General features: G+C 30.2%; 1 protein-coding gene across 1 annotated transcript in view; it reads left to right on the top strand.

Moving 5' to 3' along the window:
• The window catches only part of LOC108916621, a 68,913-nt gene that overhangs the window by 5,010 nt on the left and 49,572 nt on the right, over nucleotides 1–14,331 (top strand). Inside the window, exon 2 of the mRNA XM_023454606.1 lies at nucleotides 8,932–9,024. Within this exon, the coding sequence (XP_023310374.1) occupies nucleotides 8,932–9,024 (93 nt within the window). The remainder of the gene's footprint in view (nucleotides 1–8,931; nucleotides 9,025–14,331) is intronic.

Genomic DNA, 14,331 nt, shown 5'->3' with positions numbered 1-14,331 from the left:
ATAAACTCTGAGTTGCTATACACGCAAGCCAACATTTGTATTATGGTGAAGTATTTGTGTTATGGTGAAGCAAGACATCATTTGTGTTAGTTCGTAGAAAGTGAGTAAGACGGACCCAAATGTGTTTACACGTGAGTGGATAAAATTTTGAACAATTGCTGTTGCAGCATCGGGTATGGGTATGTCAAATGATTTTATTATTTAGAAACACAAATTAATTTTATTAATAATTAATAAAGGCAAAAGCATTTGAATTTGCCGATATAAAATAGGTGCGATTAAATTCTATTTACATATTTCCTTCCTTGCGAAAGTTTTTGTTCGTTTTTATCACGCCGCCATGCCGATCGCATTATGCGAGGTCAGGTTTTACAGTGGACCAGTTTCCAGTGTGTTCAGAAGTGTATTTTTAAATCTATTTCAAACTGACCTTTTTGATTTTTTTTTACAAAATTGTATTTGTAAGGATCCCCTGTACATCCAGAATTTTTTTTTGGGTAAGTTCTGAATCACCCTGTAAGTGCTGCAGCGTCCATTCTTACAGAGATTGAACGTTTTTTTTTATTCGCGATAAAATACCAGCAATCGATTCCTGTAATAGACATTATCGAGAAATGAAAATCGAAAAAGATACTCGAGAAAAACGCAACCAAAATAATTTTTACTTTCTCCAGTCATTTTTGGACACTTGCAATAAATAAAATCTTTATCACTCTTTTTTACCATGTACAACTCTTAAGGAAAAAATGAGCCATGATTCGTTTCTCTACGACTATTCGTCAAGCAAGAAGAGTCGATTTTCGAGATGACCTTTTTTACGAAAAATCGATATAACTCGAAAATTTTTTAATATTTTTTAATTAAAAAAAAGGCACTTTTTTGCTTGCCGAGGGCTACATTTACAGCAAGTAATAAGTTTCAAACCCTTAATTTGCATGAGTTACAGCAAAAACAAGAAAAGTCGATTTTTGACAGTTTTTTCGATATATTTCGAAAAGTAATATAACAATTGATATTGTTAAAAATACGAATCGATAGGTTTTTTTTAATAGCTACAACACTCTCATTTAACTTTTTTCGATTGTAAATCAAGTTTTTTTTATTGGAGAAAAATCGTTTTTTTGACTTTTATGAATTTTTTAGGTTAACTTCGCCGTTTATGCGCCACAGGAAAAATACACTATCTTTCTTAGAATTTTTTTCCTATATCACCATATTTTTTGTTTCCAGGTGGTATTTTTTGTAAATTTAACAATAGGCCGTGACAGATTAATTGGAAAGGAATTTAGCAATTCATTAATAAATCTAGAAACAAAGTTATACATTTGATTCTGTAGCAGTTAATATATGTATTAGTTGCAACTTAATATTTTCTGAATGTTAGGCGAGATTAAAAAGGCAGGCCTTCACTCAACAAGTTTGAATCATTATTGAACCGTTGCTTTTAGATTGTTATCCAATAGCCATTAATTATTCTCCAAAGCTAATAGGTGGCCTGGTCCATTGTAATGTCAATATTACCTCATCATCTAATTATTAATAAGAGTTAATAAGATTTTTTTGCAATTTTTATCTCCGCCATATTTATTTTTCAGTTTATCATGGTAATAGAGCATCGAATGAAGAGTTTTCTGTATTTTGTGCCCACAAAATATTTTAAGGGTTTTAATTTTAATGTATGTACTAAAACCATAATAGAAATTCATATATTAGTTCAAGTAATTAAGTATAAATTTGTTTATTATTGACTTTTAAACGTGACCTATGAAGTTGGCCATGAAAACGCGCTAATTAAATAGCCTTTCTGATTGCTTCTTAAAATAATCCCAGACAAAAACAAATGCATTTCAGGCTGACTAGGCGCTGGTATTGATGGCTACTTCTTGCCTCCAAAATAAATAATTTCCNTGTGAATAAAGCCATTATAACAATATTTAAAAGAATATTTGTCGCAGTGTGATTTAAATAAGATAATAAATTTTCCTGTTACATCATACATTGCATATTGAAGTCGACATATCTCGAAAACAAGTAAATATAGGGAAAACTTTGTATTACAAAAATTACTCAAAATTTAACGATCTCTCAGATGGACTTAATTTCCCCGTTCTAAGGATCAAACAATTTTTTAGTATCGCCACGCGATCTATACAGAAATATTTGAACTGACAGTTCTCACTAAAATTTGAAGTTATTCGAGAGACCTAACACCGCCAATTTCCGGAACTAAAATAAATTTCTTAATTTCGGAGATATTGGCAGCGGGAATGTTAAATGGCGCACCCTGTATACCCATTCAAGTTTCGTAAAGGTGCAAAACCTAAAAAAAATTTACCATCCTTTCCAAAGTTTCCGGTAAGAATGACACATAATTATCAATAAAACGGCAACGACTTTCATGTGGTTTAATTTATTTATTGAAAATTTTAAACAAACATCGGTTTTTGCAATTTTTTATTAATTGCAAAATTATTTTTGAAATAAAAAAATTGGATTACAGAAAATTTATTTAGAACAGGATTTTCTTCGCAGTGCGATTTAACCGAGATATTGAAGAAAAACAAATAAAAAAAAGTATTTTTTGCGCCATAAATTGTTAATAACATTGTTTTACACTATGTGGCGCTTAGCATTATAATATGTTAAGTATTCTATAACATTGTTGTAGTAGTAGCCGATTTATGAAAAAATTTTTGGAGAAAATGACTACATCATAATGTTTTGGGTCTTGATCGACTGGACTATTATAATTCAAGAAAAGTGTAAAACCTTTTTTACATTTATCAGTTTTTTGCCCAATAAATTATACAAGAAAGTGTCAGTTTGCGTGTTAGTGTGTGTCAAGTGTCAGTGTCAGTTTGCTATATTGCAAATAGTTTTAAATTAAGATAAGCTTGTCATATCAAGATAAAATTTATATTAATACTAGATTATGTGTGTACAAAATAGAATATATCAGGACTACAGTTCCTTTAAAGTCTGAGTATACCTTTTTACATTTGGCTAATAATATAAAAACTCTTTTTTATAATTAAAGGTTATATACTTAATTTATGAAAATATGTACCTATATTTACATATAATGTGAAAAATACCATGAACAAACTTGATATATTTAATTATCCCCAAATAAAACTAATTAGTATTAATAATAATAGATTAGTGCATTATTATTATTTTTTAGGCTGAATTATGTCGTGATTATTTCCGATAATATTCGTTGATAGAACTCAGTTACATTTTTTAAATTTACAAAGCATTATTTAATTTTCTTTATCAAATAGGTTATATTTTTGATGATAACTAAATCAGATTCGTATCGAAAATGCATTGGTAATTGTCACTAAAAAAATAATTAATTAGTCGAAAATCGTTAGAAACACAGAAAATTTACAAAATTGAAGAAGGAACTGAACTTGTAAGTTCACGTACAAAAAAAATATGTTTGGTTGCCCTTAATTGTGTAATTGATCTCACTATTGTAAACGCAAATATTTTGGCTATTACGTCACTTTGACATATCTAAGCAACTACTGATTTAAACATTATTTAAATCGGACACAGTATTTTAGAGTTATTTGGAAAAAACTAATTTTGCCATCTCTAGAGCTTAAACGAGGGAAATGTGGATAAAGGTAATTTTAGTTAAATCGTTTTTCTATGCTAGTTCCATGTACATGGAATATTGAGACACCCTGTACAATATTATTTCCAAAATTTTCAAGAAATGTGAAAGAAAATGTTCAGATTTTATCATCAGTTTATTATTTTTTAACGTAATACAAAAGTCGTGATTTCAGTTTATTTTCATTAGTAACTATTTTAAAAGCAGCAACTCTATTATAGCCATAGTTTAGTAAACAAAAATATGAAGTCAGCCATTTATAAACATTTGTTGTACCATTAATATGTTAATATATATTATATTTATTCATGTAAAAACAAGATTAAAATTCAGGATTTAATTCTGTAAATATGAACACTTTTTTTATAAGCCTGTTTGTTGATTGTTGTTGTCTAATATACATAAAATTAAAAAAATCTTGTTTTAAAGTACTATTTGATTTTTCAAGTACTAGAAATAAAAATATGACATTAAATCGCAATTACTTTTGATTTCAAGACAAGTCAAGTCAGCGAGAGCTTGAAAATCAAGAAAAGCCATGAATCTCTAGTCAATATTAGGTTTATTTCCTTGCCTTAGGAAAATATTAGTTTCCTTTACAAATATATAAACTTAGTAACTTTTTTATATCCTTGGTAACAATTTGCTCCAACCCAATTAGATGGCAAAACTCAACGCGTGAAAAGTTTACGTTAACGTTTGTCTGTTCGTAACAAACACCACAGATGTGTGTAGAAAATGCAATTCATTATCGGGACTACAAAATACGCGATGTACGTTAAACCTAATTGACTCGATAAATAGTTGTACTATAAATTTAGATTCGTGTAAACATAGTAGCCTCACCTTGCCGAAAAATATAAACAAACCGCATTTTTTGGCGAATGCGCCGAAAATAAATCAAGCGGAGAATTACTTCTACCAACTCGGAACTGGTGTAACGAACTAGGATCGGATGGCTGGAGTTACGGTTACGGTTATAATTCCATTTGAATATGAGTTAGCGGATTTTTTGTGTCTATACACGAATCGCGTCTAAACAGATCATTAATCTGCGATCTGACATTGCTTGAGAAAAAAAACGAGGCGATTATAATCCTACGAGATAATCGACTATTCGTATTTTTTGTCGGGTGGTTGCTTCAGGCTGATTCTCTGAAAAAGTGTTAATTAAATTTTACCGTTCATGATTAAAAAAAAAATTGAAAAACTTACCGTAGTTTTTCTAGATCGAAGAGTACCAAAACGGTATGATAATGTTATGCATAGATTTATCGAGGACAACAAATGATGTACAGGGTGTTTTTGGAAATGGGGTTTGAATTATTTTTTCCAGTACGCAATATTTGTGTGGTTACATGTATGAATATTGTTGAATATTGAGTGGCAGGTACATTTTACAAAAGAACAAGTAAATAATTTTGTAAAAAATTCTAATAGAGGGTTTAGTTAATCTCTGTGGTAGAAATAAAAGTCTAGGGTACCATTAACGACGCCTATTCAAAAGTTATTTGAAAATCTATATCGAAAATTCGTTTTTCCAACCTTATGAGAATTTTCAACAATGATGCGACAAGCGTTAGGCCGTTAGCAAGCACTGATTTATTTCTGTGCGGTAGTACGAATATATGATTAATAATTACAGAACCAACGGTGATTTTTTGCGAAATGCAGGTATTCTTTAGGCGTTAAATGTACTTAAAATTAAAGCTGCACTTTCGAAAACATCCTGTACATACAAGAAATAAATAATGGAACAATGCATTTCACATATATAAATTTTCAAATCTATTTTTTTTCTTTCTTGCACCTGCAATATAGAAATTAAGTTTAATTGATGTTTCTTTATGTCACAAATCTGTTTATTAACTTCTTTCACGATTCTTTTTAGAAATATACAAAAGGACAAACAAATACGTAATTCGTTCGAAATTCTTCATTTGAATTTTCTTTAACTTTTTGGAGAGTTTGAGTGTCTATTTTATTCTTTTTATGATTATCAAGAAATTGTTTTGGGAATAAATATATTTAATTCGTGTTAAAGCAAAATGCTAAAAAGTAGTGAATTGACCAATTGCAGAGTAATATCTTCTTTACTATTAAAGACAGATTTGAATCCTAAGGAACTCTTCCATCAGAATATTTGTACGGAGTGTTCTATAAAATAGAACATTAATGTAACAAATGGATTTATAGTGAAAAATTAATCATTTTAAACACAACAAAGCCATACATTTTTTGTAATTTCCCCGGAATATTCCTGATGATTTATAGACCTAAAATGTTAATAGCTATACATTATCCATTGACCTTAATTGATTTACAGTTTACGAACTAAAGGAAGTGCAGTTGGATAATGGTATGCCTGTTAAATTTGTCTCCCAACACCAATTAACCACAATTAGTGTAATTGCTTTGGTACTTCTTCCTCCTCAGAATGTACTTCAGAGGCAAACGAATATAAATGTATAGTAAAGTGGACAGTTACAAGAAATGCAGGCAATTAAATGGTAATAAAAGTGAAACTGTGCTATAATATATTAAATACACTTTTAACTATTTAATATATGATGATACATGAACATATTTGGAAAGATTGGTAAAGTGTTTAGGATTAGTGTTTACCATGAGAAAGTGCACAAACTATAACCGAGAAAAATTCGCAAAAAGTTTATATAAGCATGGTTGGCACCGTTTCAAATTTAAAAAAATATAGACATATTTTGAGAAGGCGGTATAACAGACTTACAAAGTTTTATTAAGTCTGGAGCTTGGTAGAAAAATGGCCAATGTCCAAAAATTACATTTAACAGCCAATGAGTCTCCTGGACTACCCATGTTACATATTTGCATCACAAAAAGGGCCAATGTCAACAAGTATTATAAGCCTTAATTATTTAAGTTCTAAAATGGCCTAAGTCCATCTTAGCTTAATAGAAAAAGGGCCAATGTATGGACTTTGGTCCTTGAAATACTTTTAAAACGTTTGACAAACAACCAATGTCCACTGTAATGGACATTGGCCCATTTTCTACCAAGATCCAGAAGTAATTCATACATTGAAAACTTATAAATGTAAGATAGAAATTTTAATTACAGGTATCGTAGATAGATATGAGGAATCAGTCATATACATATATGACTTTTTAAAATGTTTATGTATACTTTGTGGAAGCAGCAATCTTTGCTAATAGCAAATTTTCCTATTTTCTTAGATTTTGTAGAGATTTGTACGACAATGACTGTATTTTCTATTATTTTACAATAGAAATCACAGTATTTTGTTTATTTTTATGAACATTTTCTTAAAATGTATGCATTTCGTAGTGTAGTATCTTGTATATTAACATAAAAGCTATTTGTCATATATGTACAAAAAATGTGCTTCTATTCTGATGCAGAAAAAATATAGTTTTAAGTTATACAACATATACAGGAAGCCTCCTATTAAGAATTAATTGTTAAGAATATGGTAGTTGATTTTAACCTCAGTTAAGAAACATATAAATAGTTAATTCTTTTTTAGTATTTAGTATGTAAAAGATGTCCACATACAGGGTGTCCGCAAATTTCACCGACAACGTTTGACCGCATATTTACGACGATAAATAAATACGATCTACGAAAAAAAAAAGTTAAATAAAAAATTTTTGGTTTTTGAGTTACACCTTCGAAGTTGTCAAAAATAAAACTAATTTAATTAATAATTTTACCGATCGCGTCAAATCGCGATTTACCTTTTACCGACCGCGTCAAAGTTTGGCACATTTATTTGGACTATTATGGCGTATTATTCGTTAAAGCTTTAGTCAAATCGATATGCTGGGTGATATTTTTCTCCGGTTACCTCTCCCTTTTAGCGGTCAAAATTTTTACAGTGGTCGTATCTTTTTAAAACGGACAGCAACATTGAAAAGGTCGTTTTATTTAAAAAAAATTGTCTTATGAGAAAATTGCGCCTACAGAAAGGCATTCTTGAGAAAAATGGTATTATTTGCAGCCAGGTCTGTATGTTTCGGTTTGCGTAGCAGTGTCAGAGATTTAAGTTTGAGTTCAGTAGGCGATGAAAACAAGATGTTGATTGCTGTGGCTATCAGGTCATTATTGTCGTCTTTCTTTAGGATTCTCATCACTCCACAATGCAAATTCTGAAAATTTACAACTCCATTCCTTTTAAAACAAAATGTCGTTGTCTTGATACACTGCGGACACTTCATAATTTATGCAGTCAAACGTCGGTGAAATTTGCGGACACCCTGAATACTCTCAAACACCAACGACAAAAAAAGTGCGCTGATATTTGACAGTTTGGAGAATTATTCTACTTGGTTAAAATCCATAACTTTTTATTTTTGAAAAATCAAAAAAAAATCGTTAGAAAAACTTGTTGAAAATTAAAATCTATATCCGTATTATCTTTTAGAAGGAATTAACCTACTTTGATTTTTTAAATTTTCTATCCTTGTATGTAAACTGCACTTTTTTTAAAGAGGTTGGGAACAGTTTTATTAGAAGTTCCTTAGAAGAAAATTTTTATGAATATCCCAAATTTGATAGCAATCGATTTCAATTTTACAATTCAATGATTTATCAAATAAAAAATTATCAGAGTAGATCTTCAAACTTGCAAGATAGACATTAATTTTATTTGTCAATAATTTTTCTCAATAACATTTTTTTGTCTTATATGAAAAAATAAACGTAAATACCCAGTAAATATTTTTTTGCTCTTGTCAAAGCCCACTTGATTTTTCAGAAATAATAATATGCAATAAATTACTTTTTAATAATCATTCAGAATCATTTCCATAATACCAAAATATGAGCTTAAAATTTTTTTCTTTCAATCCTACGGTTAAGACAATATGTGGAGACTGTAGTGTAAATTTTGACACAGTTCTGAATATCGACAAAAAAATACATTTATAAATCATATGTTTCTATTCTTCCATAATTTTTTGGTAATTATATTGCTTTGTTGCCTTTAGATTATTTTAAGACTTTTCGTTATCCTTTTGAATCCTTGTCCGTTATAAATATGGGTCATAAAATGGTAAAAGTAGCCCTTATTGCCATATACCTAACTTCTTAAAATTAAGTAGATCTATTCACTCAAAAGCTACCAATTAGGTACTGAACATTTTTCATCGACAAAGGCAAATATGTACATGAAATCTCATTCCTTTCAATTGGAGCACGCACATATTGTTCCTTCTTTACCGATGATAGCAATTATGGCCCTCACGTGTTCTGGGCGTTTCAGTCATACGGAGCAACATGTGTCTAACGCGTGCCTTCTGTTACAGGTGCTGTGGCATCTGGACATCTTCCGCAGGAGCTTTCGAGACCTGTCGGGCCATGCCTGTATGGCCGATTCGTGCATTTTCTGCGCCCTTAAGGTAGGTACCCGCCGCAGATCGGTTATACACTCAGAAAAATGTTTAGCCGATATGTATGTATTTCAGTATAGACAATACTTATTAGTTTTGCAAAATACGTTTTTTAGTAGTAGCAGAGGGATGCACCGTACTGAATATTTCAATAAAAGTGCCTTCCTTAAATTTATTATACAAGGTGTTGTACAAGCTCCATGACAGATGGTAGTTCCAGGTCAAACGAAGTTATAAATCTGAGGTTAGGTGCAGAAAATAATCTTAAGTACTTAATAGTAGAGGCTGGGTATTTGTGTTATGATAGCGTTAATGTATTATTATGACGAAATTATTGACAGATTAGTAAAAGAGGAATGAATATTCATAAAATGATGTTTTCCTTATTTTTTATTTGGTTGATTTACTTAAATATTTTCACAAATTATAACTTATAACGTATCATTTGCTGCTTTAAAAAATTTTAAACATGCAACATTATTCTTGTTTCATTTTCAAACGAAGGAATAAGTTTTCAGTCGACAATTTCATTTAAACAGAAAACCTTTTAAAATTTCATCTATCATTCTATCATACAGTTATTTTTGGTCACAACTAAATCCGCAATATATATTTTGGCCATATTGTCATGTTTTACCCAGTAACACTTACGTAACCTCTTTTGTGAAGTCGTAATGGTAAACTTACATGGTAACAGTGTTAACTTACATTAAAAGACAGTGTATATTAATTTTGTCATTATTCTAATTCATTCGTTAATATTAGTCACGAGAACTTTTTCTAAAATTATGTTACCTGATGTCTTGAATGAGTTACACTGTAAAAAATTGTTTATGAATTTCATACTGCTTGAAAACTGATTAAATACGGTAATACAAATCTTATACGTGCATTTCGTGTTAGTAATAATTTTAATTAGAACTATTAGACTTAAGTTGCCTTTCATTAAGTTGCGTTTTTATCTGCTTACATAATTTTTCTTAGTGGATGTGTATTTTGGTTATTTTTAATACCCTAGAACGTGCCGTGCCGCCTGAGTCAGCGATTTGAACAGACATGTGGTCGATATTTAATACCTGTACTCTAAAAAGGCAGGTGGTAAGTCTGTATGAGAGTGCATCTGTGTAAAGTGTTGCGGATGAAGGTCATTGTCAAAAAATGTCATTGTCAATAAAATTTTAATGTAATACCTCATAAAGAGCATTTTGAAATTTAAAAAAAGGGTGCAGTATTAATTATACCTGTTTATGTATAAACAGTAGTTCGTTTTGAATGTTTATGAGAATGAATTGAATGAAAATAAAATTATTAAACAAAAAACAAAATAAATAACTTATGTACAAACATGGAGCTAATGAAACGGTTCTAAAAACATATTATTAGCTTTTTTTGCTATAGGTATTCAGCTAATTCAAATAAATTTAAAAAAAATATTTGACCTCATTTGATACCTAAGATTTTTATATATTTTTCTTTAAGTATTTGTTAGAATTAGAATTAAAATAGAGTAAAACAAATTAATGGAAATGGTATTATATGATATTCTCTGTTACAAATTTTAGTGTTAAGTACACTTAATGTTAGAACTATTTAAATTTTTGAGAACAAATATGTGTATGTAATGTGTGATTTCAAAAAAGTTGCCTTATAATGAAGTCCATTTTATAAAACAAAATTTTGGTCACACTCTATTCAAGAAAAATTCTATTGAATGAGCCGCAGTCAAACAATATCTATTTCTAAACATCTTTTTCTGTCAAATACGTTCTGCAAAACTATAAACTTCTCGGCAAGTCGTTCTGTAGATTATATTTTTATATTAATCTTCTTCTTTCACCATAAAATACGAAACGAATATTACTATATTAGAATATGTTGACATGACTCAACTGTTTACCAAAATTCTCCCTTAACTTCAAGCACACCAACTATCCAGAACCTCTTTACAGCGAATGATGAAAGTATTAGTATCCAATAATACTGTACAAGATTATAGTGTCGGATTTTCAAATGTGATTGAAAAAGATCATGCTAATGTGAAGACTCATGAATGTTGAGAGTCTTTCGGTCCATTATAGATGAGCGAGGCAAAAATTGGTTTGTAAGACAAGCCGACTAATAGATATTAGAATTAAGTAGCTTTCAAATAACATTGACCGTGATGCAACAAGACCAAATGGAGTTCTAATAAAGCGACCAAAAAACCTCGAGTATTCCCACTAAACTCTATTTAGAAGTTACTCAGTTTAACCTCAAAATAACATTGATCTAGAGGCGGTAGAGACAAAAGGAACCGTAATTTGGACTCAGCGACCAGAAAAAAACAGCATTTAATTTTACGTATTTTGCAAAATTCAGTGCAGCACGGGGATTTGGATTTAAAATTATCGAATTCAGTTATGTAAAATAATCGTAGAAAGTTTCGTTATCTTATTTTTAAAGCTAACGTTAGACATGCAACTGCTTCGAGTGTACAGTTGATTATCGAGAGCAAAGTATTTCGAAATGGGTATAATTTTACGTAGCCAAGCTTAAACTATGTAAATTAGTGAATGGGGAAACCTGCGGAAGAAATCTCTAGAGCCGACGTAAGTTAAGACCTATAGAAACATCGAGGATACAGTATAAAGGAATTTAAAAAGAAAAACAAACGCAAGTGTTGTTATTGAAGATAATAGTAGTCAGCTTCATTTGCGATTATAACGCTGCAAATGTAATAAAGTTAACAGTTACTTTTTAACTATTGAACAAATTGATAATTGCACGTAATCAAGGAAGTGTTTGTAATATCATGAAGGTATTTGCATTTCAACGGTTTAATGATTTTTTTTATCATCATAGCACGTTTACTTAAGATTTTATAGAGCTATGATAAAAGAAAATGACATAAACTATATAAGACTACGTCACTATAAACTAACAGTGAAAAATTATATTTTTCATTTAATTTCTTTTAAACAAGTGAAAGATCACTTTCTCTTTCTTATTCACTTTGTACTAATAGTCCAATCCATAGGTAGAATAACTTACAAAAAATACCACCTTGAAACAAAAAATATGGTGATATAGGAAAAAAATTCTAAGAAAGATAGTGTATTTTTTCTGTGGCACATAAACGGTGAAGTTAACCTAAAAAATTCATAAAAGTAAAAAAAAACGGTTTTTCGCTAATGAAAATAAAACTTGAACTCCAATCGGAAAAAGTTAAATGAGAAAGTTGTAGCTTGTATTAAAAAAACCTATCGATTCGTATCTTTAAATATATCGATTGCTATTTTACTTTTCGAGATATATCGAAAAAACCGTCAAAACACGACTTTTTTTGTTTTTGCTGTATCTCTTTCAAATTAAGGTTTTGAAACTTGCTAATTGCTGTAAATGTAGCCCTCATCAAGCAAAAAAGGGCCTTTTTTTAAATTAAATTTTCGAGTTTATCGATTTTTCGAAAAAAAGGTCATCTCGAAAATCGGCTCTTGCTCGACGAATAGTCGTAGAGAAACGAATCAGGACTCATTTTTCCTTAAGAGTTGTACTTTCATAGTAACAAAGAGCTACAACGATTTTATTCATTTCAAGTGTCCAAAAATAACTTAAAAAAGTAAAAATTTTTTGGTCGCGTTTTTCTTGAATATTTTTTTCGACTTTCATTTCACGATAATGTCTATTACAGGAATCGATTTATTTTTACGCAATTTAAAAAAAACGTTGCTCTACGACCTTCTGTAGTCGAAATAATTTTTTTTTCAAAAAATTCAACAGACCGCTATAAAGGGTGATTCACAACTTATCCAAAAAAATTTGGGAATTTTTGTAAAATCCTTATAGTTTCTAAGAAAAAAATTATTGATGTTATAGCACATTCAACCACTACATAGCTGGACAACTGTAGTCTCTAGCGTCATTCGCAATACGCGTGGAGAGCCATGTGACCCCTAATACTGAAATCCGTCGTTGCGGTAGTTTTTACCTGTTATCTGTGGTATTTACAACAGTTTTTTAGTAGTTAGTGTCAAAAATGGCTTGCGTGTATAGCAACTCACAGTTGATGGATATCGTTTTAATTTATGGTGAAGCAAGACAACATTTGTATTATGGTGAAGTATTTGTGTTATGGTGAAGCAAGACATCATTTGTGTTAGTTCGTAGAAAGTGAGTAAGACGGACCCAAATGTGTTTACACGTGAGTGGATAAAATTTTGAACAATTGCTGTTGCAGCATCGGGTATGTCAAATGATTTTATTATTTAAAAACACAAATTAATTTTATTAATAATTAATAAAGGCAAAAGCAGTTGAATTTGCCGATATAAAATAGGTGCGATAAAATTCTATTTACATATTTCTTTCCTTGCGAAAGTTTTTGTCCGTTTTTATCACGCCGCCATGCCGGTCGCATTATGCGAGGTCAGGTTTTACAGTGGACCAGTTTCCAGTGCCGTGCAGAAGTGTATTTTTAAATCAATTTCGAACTGACCTTTTTGATTTTTTTTTACAAAATTGTATTTGTAAGGATCCCCTGTACATCCAGAATTTTTTTTGGGTAAGATCTGAATCACCCTGTATAAGTGCTGCAGCGTCCATTCTTACAGAGATTGAACGTTTTTTTTTATTCGCGATAAAATACCAGCAATCGATTCCTGTAATAGACATGATCGAGAAATGAAAATCGAAAAAGATACTCGAGAAAAACGCAACCAAAAAAATTTTTACTTTCTCCAAAGTCATTTTTGGACACTTGCAATAAATAAAATCTTTATCAGTCTTTTTTACCATGTACAACTCTTAAGGAAAAAAATGAGCCATGATTCGTTTCTGTACGACTATTCGTCAAGCAAGAAGAGTTGATTTTCGAGATGACCTTTTTTACGAAAAATCGATATAACTCGAAAAATTTTTAATATTTTTCTGTAACTGTATACATATATTAACTGTAGCAGTTAATATATGTATTAGTTGCAACTTAATATTTTCTGAATGTTAGGCGAGATTAAAAAGGCAGGCCTTCACTCAACAAGTTTGAATCATTATTGAACCGTTGCTTTTAGATTGTTATCCAATAGCCATTAATTATTCTCCAAAGCTAATAGGTGGCCTGGTCCATTGTAATGTCAATATTACCTCATCATCTAATTATTAATAAGAGTTAATAAGATTTTTTTGCAATTTTTATCTCCGCCATATTTATTTTTCAGTATATCAAGGTAATAGAGCATCGAATGAAGAGTTTTCTGTATTTTGTGCCCACAAAATATTTTAAGGGTTTTAATTTTAATGTATGTACTAAAACCATAATAGAAATTCATATATTAGTTCAAG

The sequence above is a fragment of the Anoplophora glabripennis genome, unplaced genomic scaffold (genome assembly GCF_000390285.2).
Source record: "Anoplophora glabripennis isolate ALB-LARVAE unplaced genomic scaffold, Agla_2.0 scaffold372, whole genome shotgun sequence".
NCBI classification, from domain to species: Eukaryota; Metazoa; Arthropoda; class Insecta; order Coleoptera; family Cerambycidae; genus Anoplophora; species Anoplophora glabripennis.
Note: the sequence above shows the minus strand (reverse complement) of the source record. Positions and strands in the feature narration are given on the sequence as shown.